General features: G+C 43.7%; 1 protein-coding gene across 1 annotated transcript in view; it reads left to right on the top strand.

Annotated features, from left to right (window-relative positions):
• The window catches only part of LOC144692826 (organic cation/carnitine transporter 2-like), a 109,601-nt gene that overhangs the window by 56,373 nt on the left and 38,348 nt on the right, over positions 1–14,880 (top strand). The window contains exons 4-5 of the mRNA XM_078561903.1: positions 5,287–5,458; positions 14,545–14,686. Coding sequence (XP_078418029.1) covers positions 5,287–5,458; positions 14,545–14,686 — 314 coding nt within the window. The remainder of the gene's footprint in view (positions 1–5,286; positions 5,459–14,544; positions 14,687–14,880) is intronic.

Raw genomic sequence — 14,880 nt, forward strand, 5'->3', positions numbered from 1 at the left:
CCACCTGCCACTCCGAAAAAGACTCATTTATTCCTACTCTCTGTTTCCTGTCTGCTAAACAATTCTCAATCCATGCCAGTATACTATCACCAATCCCATGTGCTTTAATTTTTTACACTAACCTCTCACATGGGACTTTATCAAAATCCAAATACACCACATTCACTGGTTCTCCCTTATCTATTCAGCTAGTTACGTCCTCAAAAAACACCAGTAGGTTTGTCAAACATGATTTCCCTTTCATAAATCCACATTGATTTTGTCTAATCCCATTGATATTTTCTAAGTGTCCTGTTATCACACCCTTTATGATAGACTCTAGCATTTTCCCTACTACTGATGTTAGGCTAACTGGTCTGTAATTCTCTGGTTTCTCTCTCCCTCCTTTTTTAAATAGTGTGGTTGCATTTGCCACCCTCCAATTGGCCAGGACAGTTCCAGAATCTACAGATGTTGGAAGATGACAACCAATGCATCCACTATTTGCATAACCACCTCCTTTAGTACCCTGGGATGTATATTATCCGGCCCTGGGGATTTATCAGCTTTCAGTCCCATTAATTTCTCCAGCACTATTTTTTTAGTAATACTAATTCCCTTCAATTCCTCCTTCTCACTAGACCCTTGGTTCCTTAGCATTTCTGGAAAGTTATTTGTGTCTCCCTCTATGAAGAAAGAACTAAAGTAATTGTTTAATTGCTCTGCCATTTTCTTGTTCTCCATTAGAAACTCTCCTGTTGCAGACTGTAAGGGACCTACATTTGTCCTCATTAATCTTTTTCTTTTTACATACTTATACAAGCTTTTACAATCCACTTTTATATTCCTTGCAAGTTTATTCTCATACTCTATTTTTCCCCTCTTAATCAATCTCTTGGTCCTCCTTTGCTGAATTCTAAACTGCTTCTAATCCTCAGGCTTGCTACTTTTTCTAGCAACTTTATATGACTCCTCTTTGGATCTAATACTATCCTTAATTTCTTTTATTAGCCATAGCTGGGCCACTTTTTCTGTTGTGCTTTTGTGCCAGAAAGGAATGTATAACTGTTGCAATGCATACCTTTGTCCCTTAAATATTAGCCATTGCCTATCCACCGTCATGCCTTTTAATGAAGTTTCCCAATCTATCTTAGCCAACTCGTACCTCATACCTTCATAGTTTCCTTTGTTTAGATTTAGGACCCTTGGTTCAGATCGGACTACTTCACTTTCCATCCTAATGAAGAATTCTATCATGTTATGGTCACTGTTCCCTAAAGGACCCTGCACAACAAGATTATTAATTAACCCCTTCTTATTACACAGTACCAAAACCAGTATAGGCTGTTCCCTAGTTGGTTCCTCAATATACTGGTCTAAAAAATCATCTTATACACACTCCAGGAATTCATCCTCCACAGTATTATTGCTAATTTGGTTAGCCCAGTCTATATATAGATTAAAGTCACTCATGATTACTTTAGTACCCTTGTTACATGCATCTGTAATTTCCTGTTTAATGCTGTCCCCTACCATACCACTACTGTTGGAGGCCTATAGACAATTCCCACTAATGTTTTCCATCCCTTATTGCTGCTTACCTCCACCCAGACTGATTCCACATCTAGATTTTCTGAGCCAGTATCCTCTCTCAACATTGCACTGATTTCATCCCTAACTAACAATGCCATGCCACCTCCTTTTCCTTTTTATCTATCCATCCTAAATATCAAGTACCCTTGGATATTCAGTTCCCAGCCTTGGTTGCCCTGCAGCCATGCCTCCAAAATCACAATCATATCGTACCTGTTTACATCTACTTGCACTGTTAATTAGTCAAACTCGTAACATGGCTCACTTGCACTTGCTAGAATCAATATACATTCATATGCAGGTGCCCGTTCTCTGCAAACAAAAGGAATATGTTCAGGCCTTATGCCATTCTTGAATTACCTGGGAGCTTGATGAGCCTATAGTTCCCCATGGCTTTCTCGTTGGCAATGCCTCAGCCAATCAAAGTTGACTTGCCAAACAATCAGCAGTCTTTTCTCCTGTAGTATAAATTGTTGTGATCATTTGAAATTTGGCATTCTTGCATTTGTCTTGATGCATGCAATATGAAAAACTTTGACAGTATGTCTGTTTTTTCAGCAACATTCGAGTTTTGTGCTATCAAGGGACTGGATGATGAAGAAAACCAAGGCTGAGCAGCACTGCCTGGCTCTAAGGCAATAAATCATTGAAGGGAATTTTTTCTGAGTAAACCCTCTCTGGCTCAGTCCACCAATAATCTCTCTGATCATCTGGCTCAGACCTTGCATATACCATTTTAACTTCATTACACTTTACTCACTCATGGCTATTCATTTTACATGACTTAGCATATTGTACATTGCCCATTCTAGATATGACAATATTTTGTTTTCATAATACTGAATTGAAATCACCTGAGTGCAATCCCATAGTCTGGCTTCTATGCTTATTTATCTATTCTGGTGCTTCAATGGGGTTTTCCATATTGCTGTATCTTGAATGGCAGTAATCAGCTGATCATCTACTGAGGGCACTTGAGATGGCTATGGGGGTGACTTCCAGCAGCTCTGCCATTGAAGGTTTGGCTGCAGACTGCTGCCTCTTGTTGCTGATCAGTGTCATCTGGACCAACTGACCATGTGGAATCAACAATGACAGTGGGCCAGAGACTGCAGAGAGCAGTGGTGCTCCTGCAAGAGAGCTTCTTTCACAGAGCTAATGCCATTACCATGAAGTTGCATCCTAACACTGCCTCTGCGCTATGTCAGAACAGAGTGAAGGAGAGTTGTGATACTCTGGAAGTGCTTCCATGCTTTACACACTCGTATACATGTTCTGCTTCATGGTTTGAAAGCCTAAGGAGATTCTGGACTCCGTGGCCTCAATTACAGCAATCTGAGCTCTTAGTGAAACCTCAGAGCTGTCGCCTAGGCTCTATCACTGTGCAGTGCCACTGCATTGTTCATAGAGCTGACCACTCGCTCAATGGCTGACTCCATGATCTTAATTCTCCGCTTGAAAACCCAACAAAGTTTGACCTGGACCCCTACAGGCTCTGTGCCATTTTGAGCAAGCTCACTGGCAGCTGGCCAATGCACTTAGAAAGTCTTGGTATATAGCCATCTTCTGCAGGGTGCTATAGGCTACAGCCTGAGGGGCACTCGTGTGTGTCCTCTGCAGCAGAGCTAAGATTTGAGCAGCCTCATCCAGGCTGCCTCCTGGGCTGTCCTACCACCTTCCAGGGTAGTCTCCCTGTGCAGACCCTGTACAAACATCCTATAAATTACACGGGGTTACTGACTCACAGCTGGCTCTTGCCCTGGTGTGTCTCCATGGTTCTGTCCTCTTCCAGGCCCTTCACCACTTTGCTGTCCCTATATTCGCTGCGCCTGAGAGAAAAGATAGTGACAAGAGTTAGTATTTAGTGTCCAGGCTAAGCAGAATTGGATGAGTGACTACTGAAAGGAGCTGCACTTTGTCATTTATAGTGTGTGAGGCTAGGATTTCAGTGAGAAGTTTAAAAGGGTGAGACAGCTTAGAAAACTGCAAAACATGTCCTCCAGCAGAGAAAGATGTGAGATCTCAGTTAGGAGTCTTACCTTTGCAATCCTGGTCTGGCTCATTAAATCTATTACATATTGCAGCCAGATCCATGGGAGAAGCTTCCTGGTGTTCACCCGCTCTGCCACATCTTCCCACTACTGCTGAATAACGTGGCTTGAGACCTTCCTGCTGTTTGAGGGCCAGATTAAGTGAAAAGTGCACTTTGAAGGCCCATAGGGCAGTGATTGCACACTATGAGGTCAGGGTTGATAACATTGCTCTAAGCATCTCGCAAAGCACTCAGCTGGCAAATAACTTACCTTTGCTGCCTTTGTAAGATCATTAAACTCCTTCCTACATATGATGGATATCCTGGAGGAAGATCAATGAGGTGCCATTGCTGTCTTCTTCTATATGGCACAGGCAGTGCAATGTATTGGCCTTTTTCCACTTATCCCTCTTTGTCGTAGCTTATGTAAGATTATCTCCACATTTGATCAATTTTCATTTTATTCCTCTTGAAGGTGCCATGGTTCCTAGATTTCTTTGCTGCTCAGCCTTTTAAATGCTACAGGCCTTTAATTCCTGCAATAATGTCCCCCATTTTCTTCCTCCCCTTTGTGAGATTTCAGGCCTCCCCTGCATCAATTGCTGGCAAGATTGTGGGCCTTGTTCCATCTAGTATCATTGCTGATCCCTGGATTTCTGAAGGAGACAGTCTCCAGACAAAAGCCTCTCCCTGTTGCTCTTGCAACAATGAACCAGGGACTCAGGAATCTTGAGATCCTGGAGTTCTGCCTCCATATACCTTACAGGTGTAGAAGTCAGATTGTGCAGCCATAGCCCTGGCATTTTACAGTATGGTGTGGTGTTATGTATGTGAGTGAAAATCGTAACAACTTCTCTTTACAAATATCATGTGTTACTTCATCATTTATATTGTGATAGTGTATGTATGATACCGTTTATCTTTGAGAAATTGGGTTTTATTTTCTAATATTTCATTCAATCCAGGAATTTAAACTGCCTTTGTTCAATGGTGACCTCCACTTCTTGATGGCTACTGTGCCAAAGTCAGAGAAGCTAATCATTCTTGGTGACTTCATGCAAGAGTAGATCACCAGGTGTGGGAAGGGGTTATCGGAACAAATGGGATTGTCAGTTGTAACAGCAATGGTCTCCTCTTGCTGAAGATGTGTGCTGATCTTGAACTTTTAATTACCGACACAGTTTTCGGCCTCCCTAATTACAACAAGCCTGCTTGGATGCACATTCATTCTATGCATTGGCACCTAATCGATGGTGCAGCCTCCTTCAAAAGCAAGTGCAGATCAGAGGCAGGGAGAAAATACAAGGGGAGGAAATCCTGAGCCTGTAACTCGACCCCAAGACTCAACTGTCTACAGTATAATGTCCTATTTGCAGTGGAAGAGGTGCAGATCGGCCTTAGCATCACCTACATACCCATCGGAACCCTACCAAACACCTTGTTGATGAACTTCACCTTGAAGGACGAACAAGAGCAGAGGAATTTCATACAAATATATTTATCTATCTGTTAATTATACTACACTGTGCTGTTTTCCTTCCTTCTATTGAGTAGTATCAGTAAAATTGTGCCTTGAAGTTGAATTACTTAAACTTCAAAATTTGCATTTACAATAAATATGCCATGGCTTTGGTTGTTGATTATAATCTAATTTAAGTTACTTTCTTTCCTTCACTGAACAGGAACTGAACTCCTTGGCAAAAGTGAAAGGACTGCTTACTCAACCCTTGGTGTCTGCATGTTTTATGCTATAGGCTATATAATTCTGCCAATCTTTGCGTATTATATTCGAAATTGGAGGATATTATTACTAGCTTTGACCATCCCAGAGCTTCTGTATATTCCTTTTTGGTGGTGAGTTAACTTTTTTTTTAACTGTTATCAACTGTGACAACTTGCATTTGCATTTATATGGCATAAAATGTCCCAAAGGAATGTTACCAAACAAAATTTGAAACCAAAGATGTAAGGTTATATTAGGGCAGATGACCTTGATCAAAGAGTTAGGTTTTAAGAAGCATCTTAAAGGGGAAAAGAGAGGTAGAGAGGCAAAGAGGTTTTGGAGGTGTTGAGGGAATAGGCACAGTGCTTAGGGCTTATGCAGGATTAGAATGTTTTTTAAAATTTCCAGCTAAAACGGGACCCAATGTAGATCATTGAGCACTGGGTTGATGTGAACAGGACTTGGTGTGAGTTAGGAATCAAAGAGCAGAGTAGTCGTTTGATAGTACAGAACTTGAGTATTGCTAAAAAAAAAGAGACATGTCTAAGCTTGTTGTCTTGCACTTGTCAGGACACTTCACAAGAATACCAATATAAGGGGAAAACAACAATTTACACTGTATTCACATACACTGAATTCACACACAGTAGAAATTGCTGTTTTCCCCTTATTCCTGCGCAGTGTCCTAATAAGGGCAAGACAATAAGCTTAGGCATGTCTTTTTGTTCAGCAATACTCAGGAGAGCAGGGTTGTGGATGAACACAAGTTTGTGTCAGCTTGAACATGAGATGTCAGCCAGGAGAGCATTGGAATAGTCAAGTCTGTGGGGTTGACACACAGAGAGTGGTGAGCCTGTGGAATTCACTACCACAGAAAGTAGTTGAGGCCAAAACATTGTATGTTTTCAAGAAGGAGTTAGATATAGCTCTTGGGGCAAAAGGGATCAAAGGATATGGGGAGAAAGCAGGAGCAGGCTATTGAGTTGGATGATCAGCCATGATCATAATGAATGGTGGAACAGGCTCGAAGGGCCGAATGGCCTACTCCTGCTCCTATTTTCTATGTTTCTATGTTCTATGTTTAACAAAGACATGGATAAGGGTTCAGCAGTAGATGAGCTGAAGCAGATAGTGGAGTCGGGTTAAGCAAAGAAAATGGAAGCAGGCAGTCTTGGTGATGGTGCAGAAGTAGGGTCGGAAGCTGGTTAAGGGAGCAACCATGACACCAAGATTGTGAACAGATTGGTTCAGCCTCAGAAAGTTGCACAGGATAAGGATGAGTTAATAGCTAGCGAACAGAGTTTATGACAGGGTCCAAGGACAATGGTCTCAGCCTTCCCAATATTTAAATCAAAAACAGAAATACCTGGAAAAACTCAGCAGGTCTGGCAGCATCGGCGGAGAAGAGTACAGTTGACGTTTCGAGTCCTCATGACCCTTCAACAGAACTAAGTAAAAATAGGAGAGGGGCGAAATATAAGCTGGTTTAAGGGGGGGGGGGTGGGTGGTGGAGAAGGAGGGGTTGGTTGTTGGGACAAGCAAGCAGTGATAGGAGGAGGTAACCAAAAGATGTCACAGACAAAAGAACAAAGAGGTGTTGAAGGTGGTGATATTATCTAAAGGAATGTGCTAATTAAGAGTGGATAGCAGGACAAACAAGGTACAGATAGCTCTAGTGGGGTTGGAGTGAAATAAGACTAAAAGGGCATAAAAGGTATAGATAAATGATCAGTGGAATACATTTAAAAATGATGGAAATAGGTGGGAAAAGAAAAATCTATATAAATTATTGGAAAAAACAAAAAGGAGGGGGAAGAAACGGAAAGGGGGTGGGGATGGAGGAGGGAGTTTAAGATCTAAAATTGTTGAACTCAATATTCAGTCCGGAAGGCTGTAAAGTGCCTAGTCGGAAGATGAGGTGCTGTTCCTCCAGTTTGCGTTGAGCTTTACTGGAACAATGTAGCAAGCCAAGGACAGACATGTAGGCAAGAGAGCAAGGTGGAGTGTTAAAATGGCAAGCGACAGGGAGGTCTGGGTGATGCTTGCGGACAGACCGAAGGTGTTCTGCAAAGCGGTCACCCTGTCTGCGTTTGGTCTCTCCAATGTAAAGGAAACCTCATTGGAAGCAAAGAATGCAGTAGACTAAGTTGAAGGAAGTGCAAGTGAAATGCTGCATGAAATACTTGAAGTGAAATACTTGCACTTCCTTCAACTTAGTCTACTGCATTCGTTGCTCCCAATGCGGTTTCCTCTACATTGGAGAGACCAAACGCAGACTGGGTGACCGCTTTGCAGAACACCTTCGGTCTGTCCGCAAGCATCACCCAGGCCTCCCTGTCGCTTGCCATTTTAACACTCCACCCTGCTCTCTTGCCCACATGTCTGTCCTTGGCTTGCTGCATTGTTCCAATGAAGCTCAATGCAAACTAGAGGAACAGCACCTCATCTTCCGACTAGGCACTTTACAGCCTTCCGGACTGAATATTGAGTTCAACAATTTTAGATCTTAAACTCCCTCCTCCATCCCCACCCCCTTTCCATTTCTTCCCCCTCCTTTTTGTTTTTTCCAATAATTTATATAGATTTTTCTTTTCCCACCTATTTCCATTATTTTTAAATATATTCCACCGATCATTTATCTATACCTTTTATGCCCTTTTAGTCTTATTTCACCCCAACCCCACTAGAGCTATTTGTACCTTGCTTGTCCTGCAATCCACTCTTAATTAGCACATTCTTTTAGATAATATCACCACCTTCAACACCTCTTTGTTCTTTTGTCTGTGACATCTTTTGGTTACCTCCTCCTATCACTGCTTGCTTGTCCCAACAATCACCTCCCCCCCTTTCTACCCCCCCTCCCCGTGCCCCCCCCCCCCCGCCCCCCAACCCCCTTAAACCAGCTTATATTTCACCCCTCTCCTATTTTTACTTAGTTCTGTTGAAGGGTCATGAGGACTCGAAACGTCAACTGTACTCTTCTCCGCCGATGCTGCCAGACCTGCTGACTTTTTCCAGGTATTTCTGTTTTTGTTTTGGATTTCCAGCTTCTGCAGTTTTTTGTTTTTATTTCTTCCCAATATTTAATTGTTTTTATTTGTTCATGGGATATAGGCATCGCTAGCAAGTCCAGCACTTATTTCCCATGCCTAGTTGCCCTTGAGAATGTGTGGCATCACCTGAAATTGGACCTTCAGTCTCATTTTGACAACTGTGTTGAGCTTCCACTGCCTGTCATCTTCAGAAGGCTTGCCCATCCAAATCCAGCCAATTTGTGCCTTGCCAGCAGTGACCCTGGAGCTAGTCTCAAGGGGTGGAGTAGCAGATGGTGCTTAAGGAGAATGGAGTGTGTGATTGTGCTCACTACTGGCCCTCAGGAGTGTAGTGGAACCAGAACCAGAAGGAACCTGGTTTCATGCAAAATTTGTTGGTGGACAGCATTCGGCCTCATCCATGTCTGGAAAAGCAGCTCCCTCAGGCAGCCAGTCTCTTGAACATTCACATGGGGTCTAATGTCTGTTTGAGGAAGCTGCCATGGGTGTCTGAAAATTGCCCAACATAATAGAACGTCGAACAAATTTCGAGCGGCTTTGATGATGTATGAAGTGAAAACCAGCAGCAGAACAGAATGCTGCTCCTCCTGTGGTTTCCTTTTGGCCTGGCACATCTACAGGAAGAGAAAAACAGAGATTAGAAAGGATTGCTGAGTAGCAAAGTTCACATGCTTTTCAGTAGGAGGAACGGCATGAGGGAATGCAATCGAGAGAAGCTGAATGTCTGACCAATCTGCAGCTTGGCAGCTTGCCTTCCATTTTCCCCTTTCTACTCCATTAGTTAGCTGCCTCCACTTGGAGTGAGAGTGCAGAGATTGGGAGGTCGACCATCAGCGGCCAAGTTTCGTCCTCAGTTTTGGGATGACTTCTCCTTTAAAGGAAGGCAGAATATAAGAATGTTGTTATGAAATGTAGGCACACCTAGGTGTCAGCAAGCAAACCATAATAAGATTGATGACAGGAACACGAACACACAAAGGCTTTTAAAGAGATATATGCAGGGGAAAAAAAACGTTTGCAGATGAAAGCCAAGGGTGCAATTCATCCTTCTTTACCTCCTAGTGTTTGGTGGAAACCTCTTGAAACATTTTAACACAGTGGGCCGAAATTTCATTTTGGAGGCGGGGAAACAGGAGCCATGTGGTAACTGGATGTATAGTCACCCCTTCTGTCAATCATGGGTCATGTGATGTATTGTGGGGGATCTGGCCAGTGAGCTCTTAGCACAAGCAATCTGTGGGACGGGGCTTCCCTGATGAGAGATCTGGTCTAGCAAGCACTGAAAATGCCTCTGTAATAAAGTTTAACTGTTTCTTGATGAAACCAGTCTGCCCTATAGAGTCATCGCATTTGGTGACAAGGTTAAAATCAACTTTGACCGTGCACCTCATCCTGTTAATGTGAGTAAATCGAGTTTTAAAAATTACTCACCAGTCCTGCTGCTGTTTGGAAGAATCGATCCATGTGATGCTAATATTGAAGACTGGAGCCAGTATGTTGAGCGCCTCAGATTTTACTTCGTAGCAAATGAAATAACTGCCGAAGAAAAGCAGAAAGCGATCCTCTTAAGTGTATGTGGCAGCAAAACATATAGCTTGATTCGCAACCTGACTGCTCCGAGCTCGCCCGATTCCAAGTCATATAGTGAGTTAGTGGACCTAGCGAAAGCACACTTCCAGGCAAAGCCATCCATGATCGTGCAGCACTTTAAATTCAATTCAAGAGTTCAGGCCCCGGGAGAGTCCATCGCAGCCTATGTAGCAAACCCCAAGCAGTTAAAAGAATACTGCGGCTTTGGAGACAATTTGAACGAAATACTGCAGGACCGATTGGTATTTGGAGTAAAGGACGGCGCCATACAGCACCGATTGCTTGCCGAGGCCGATATCAATTTTAAATGTGCCCTAGAAATCTCCCTTGCCATGGATAATGGCGCCGTACTTCATGTTGGGCGGGAACCTGCCGCCAAGCGTGGTGCGAAAGCCAGACCTGCAGAATTAAAGCGCAATTCAGTGGCCACTGTGAGAAACATTAAGAAGCTGAACAGAAATTGGTTTCAAGACAAAAGTTGCAATGGGTGTGGAGGTGATCATGGAGCAGATACCTACCTGTAAATTCAAAGAGGCAGAATGTCATTACTGTCATAAGAAGGGTCACGTGGTTAGGCAATGCCGGACAAAGTTGAAGCAGTTTGCAAAACAGCAAACAAATATGATAGAATAATGGGTACAGCAAAGGCTGAAGCTGCTGCTTCCTTATATAACGTGCCTGCTGTGAAGACTGAGCCTATTATGGTGGCAGTACAAGTGAATGAGAAGCCCCAACGGTGGTAGGAAAGCTCACTTTCAAGTACCTTAATGAAGGAAGACAGCCAATAAACTTGGAGCGCATCCAGGCATATCGAAGATGAAAATGCTTGCTAAGTATGGTGGCCAGATATTGACAGTAACATTGAAAGCATGGTCAAGCACTGTATCCACTGTCAGCAACAACAGAAGTTGCCTGTTTCACTCCCCTGCATCCATGGGAGTGGCCTGGTCGACTACATATCGGTTATGTAGGACCATTTCTTCGGTACCATGATCTTGTTAATTGTGGATGCACGTTCAAAATGGATGGATGTGTAAGAAGTCAAATCGCCAACGTCGGACGCAACTATCGAGAAGCTATGTCACTGCTTTAGCGTACGTGGCCTACCTGAAATTGTTGTTTCTGATAATTGTACAGCCTTTACCAGCATTGAGCTTCAGAAATTTATGGATCTGAATGGAATCGACATATTTAAACAGTCCCTTGGCATCTCTCATCGAATGGTCTGGCCTGGCCCAGAGAGTAATACAAACTTTTAAACCTGGTATGAAAAAATTATCGGAAGGCACTCCGGAATCTCGACTTTCCTGGTTTCTCTTGTTATCATGTAACACCACATTCGACTATGGGCTCAATGCCATCAGAGTTATTAACGAAATGCCATCTGTATACACGCTTACACTTGGTGTTTCCAAATTTAGAGGGGAAGGCAGCACAGAACCAGAGTAATGAGAAATTTAACCACGATGTACACTGTAAAGCTCGTATATTCAGTGTAGGTGACACGGTATACATGTGAAATTTCGGCAGTAGGCCCTGCTGGGCTCTGGGATCCATTGTTTCAGAGTTTGGTCCATTACCTTTCCAAGTACAAGTGGGAGATTGAATCGTCTGTAAGCACATAGATCATATCCACGCCAGAGAGACATTCCAACGATTAACTGATCAACCTTTGATTAACATCGAAAAATCAATGTCTGAGGTATGTGATTGACATAGAACAGACATTCCAGATGTTTCAGAAGAGTTGCCAAATCTTGAACTGCCCAGTTCCGATGATGTGTCTCACAGTGCAGCTCCAGATCCTGTCAATCCTGTTCAGGAACCTCCAGTGGTAGAGCTATGCTGCTGTAGCCATATAAGAAGAGCACGTCAGAGACTTGATTTATAATCACTTGAAATTGTAGATATGTTTGTTGGATTGTTTAAATGCTTTTCTGTAAAGAGTAATTGTAAAAAGCTAAAGGGGGAGAAAATGTGGTAACTGGATGTCACTCCCTCTTGTCAATCACAGGTCATGCGATGTACTGTGGGGGCTCTGACCAGTGAGCTCTTAGTGCAGGCAATCTGCAGGGAGAGGTTTTTCCAATGAGAGATCTAGTCGAGCGTGCAAACACTGAAAATATCTCTGTAATAAAGTTTAACTATTTCTTGACGAAACCAGTCTGCTCCATAGGGTCATCACAAGCTGGGACTATTTCAGGTCCTGAACCATCACCATTCCCTTGCCCCCCACCCACCCCGCCCCCCCTGCCCCGCTCCGCCCTGACCAGACCCCGCAGGTGGAAACAGTCATTTGCTGGAATTTTGATCCAGGGCGTTCCCTTAATTGGCATGGAAACAGGTTGAGTATCCAATTGAGGGTGGTGGATGGGATCGCAAGGAGGGCCACTCAGACAACTTTCAGCTTCAGAGGCACACCCAGCTGTAGTAGATGTGAAATAACTGAGAGGGCTGAGTAACTGAAGGAGGAGGAAGAAGGCCCATGGTGCCTGGAGACAGGTAAGCTCAGGTTCTTGAGTAGGGAAGGTTTGGGTAGTTCAGGGAGGAGGCGCAGGGTGATTGGGGGGAGTAAGTTTAAGGCTACGGGCAGGTAGGAAGAAAGGGGGGGATTCTATCTTAGTGGGGGGACCACAAAGGGCATTCGCTGAAGATAGAACCCACCCTTTCCTTCCCGTCCTTTGAAGAGATTATTTTTAAAAATGAGGCTGCCCACTCCTGCCTGGCTGCTCACGCCAAACGTTTTGTGGAGGGGGGCAGCGTATTATCGAGATCAATTGGCTTGATAACAAGTCTAATTGACCCGTGATTATCTATTTAAATATGGCAGGCAGGCTGCCTATTTATTGCCTGCCCACCCCCTGTATTATGGGGGTGGGCTCGAGGGTGGGAAGGGGGTGGGTAGGTTGTGGGGTGGGCATCCGTCATATTTTATCTATTCCCCCATCGAAAACACGCCCGGCACGGGAAGGTAAAATGCAGCCTGCTGGCCTAGCCAGCGATGCTCACATCCCATGTTTGAACAACAACAACTCAAAAATGTGACGATTATACATACCAGGAAAGGATGGACAGGCTGGGTCTCTTTCCTCTTGGAAAGAGAAAGCTGAGGGGTGACCTAATAAAGGTCTTTAAAAGTATGAAAGGCTTTGATAAAGTGGATGCAGAGAGAATGTTTTGTTGTGTGGGGAAGAGCTTAACTTGAGGCTGTCAATATAAGACAGTCACCAGGAAGAGAATTCAGAAGAAGTTTCTTTACCCAAAGAGTGGTAAGAATGTGGAACTCAGTACCACAGGGAGTGGTTGAAGCAGATAGTAGAGATGCATTTAAGTGAAAGTTAGATAAGCATATGAAGGAGAAGGGATTAGAGAGTTATGCTGATAGAGTTGAGGAAGGATAGGAGGCTCAAGGAGGGCCTTTTTGTTTTCTTTATTCTTTCATGGGATGTGGACATCACCGGCAAATCAGCATTCAATGCCCATCCGTAATTGCCCTTGAACTGAGCTTGCTAGACTTGTTAGGCCACCTCAGAGGGTAGGTAAGAATCAACCACATTGCTGTGGGTCTGGAGTTACATGTAGGCCAGACCAGGTCAGGATGGAAGATTTCCTTCCCCAAAGGGCGTTAGTGAACCAGACAGGTTTTTACAATGATCAGTGATAGTTTCACGGCCACTATTATGGAGACTAGCTTTTAACTTCCGATTTTATTGATTCTGCCAGCTGCCATCGTGGGATTAGCCTGGCCTCTAGATTACTAGTCCAGTGACATTACCAATACATCACTATACCCTCCCCACCCAGTTTGTGTGCCGCATTCTCCAAATAATCACGTGTCATGCATTCCTGGAAGCTATAACTGTTGGTCCTGGTTAGGACCATTAATTTTTTTTGCATTACTGACTTGAACCTGTGACACTCTGTGTGATGGCCATCTCCTAATGGGCATCACTTTGGAGGGGCAGAGCTAAGATCGAAGGAATGGTTGGGGTCAAAGTGCAGATTTATCTGACGCGACACAACACATCCGCAGTGCTCTCAAATGCCAGGATGCCACCCTTGTCTGTCTTAAAAAAATGACAATGCGGTTGCAAACAGTAATTTAGTTAGTGAAGTGAGTAAATTATTTGAAGTCAGCCACAGCTGAACCCTGACGTAAAATAATGGCTGAACAAAAGTGATTTGACTGTTCCTCACCTACCCTCCACCACCATAGTGGCCGCCTCTCTTCCGTTTCTGCCTCAGTGACCCGGGGGCTGGGCAGGGGGCAGGGGGCAGGGGGCAGGGGCGGTCACTGACATTTTCTGAAGAAGCGACAAAAAATGTACAGCACAGAAAAAGCCCATTCAGCCCAACTGTGTCACGCTGGTGTTAATTCTCCATAAGGGATCTCCTCCTAGCCCTCTTAAACAAATCCTATCAGCGCATGTTTCTGTTTCTTTCTCCCTCGTGCGTTTAACTAGCCTTCCAGGAACTTCGCTGCAGTCACCCTGTACTGAAGTCGGGCAGGTGGAAGTCTTGCCCCATTGCTCTGTTACCGTCCTGACTTCTGCTTTATTTGTACTTTTTTTTAGGCTTATACCTGAATCTCCCAGATGGCTGATCACTCAAGGTCGAGTGACTGAGGCAGAGAAAATAGTGCAAGGCTTTGCTAAAAGAAATGGCATCACCCACATTGGGGCGATATTTCAGCATGTTGACACCAGAGAATATACGGTAGTTATTTCACATTTTTCATTCTTTTGGCCTTAGGCTGTTATTCAAATATCTCAAGATCAAGCAACAATATGTCTCTATAGTTACGGAGTCATAATCCATATTTAATTATATTTAATAGCAATAATAGCAAAGTCAAAAAACATAATTTTGTTTTGTAGCACTTATTTTTGTTTATGCTATCTTGTCTTACT

The sequence above is a fragment of the Cetorhinus maximus genome, chromosome 2 (genome assembly GCF_964194155.1).
Source record: "Cetorhinus maximus chromosome 2, sCetMax3.hap1.1, whole genome shotgun sequence".
NCBI lineage: Eukaryota > Metazoa > Chordata > Chondrichthyes > Lamniformes > Cetorhinidae > Cetorhinus > Cetorhinus maximus.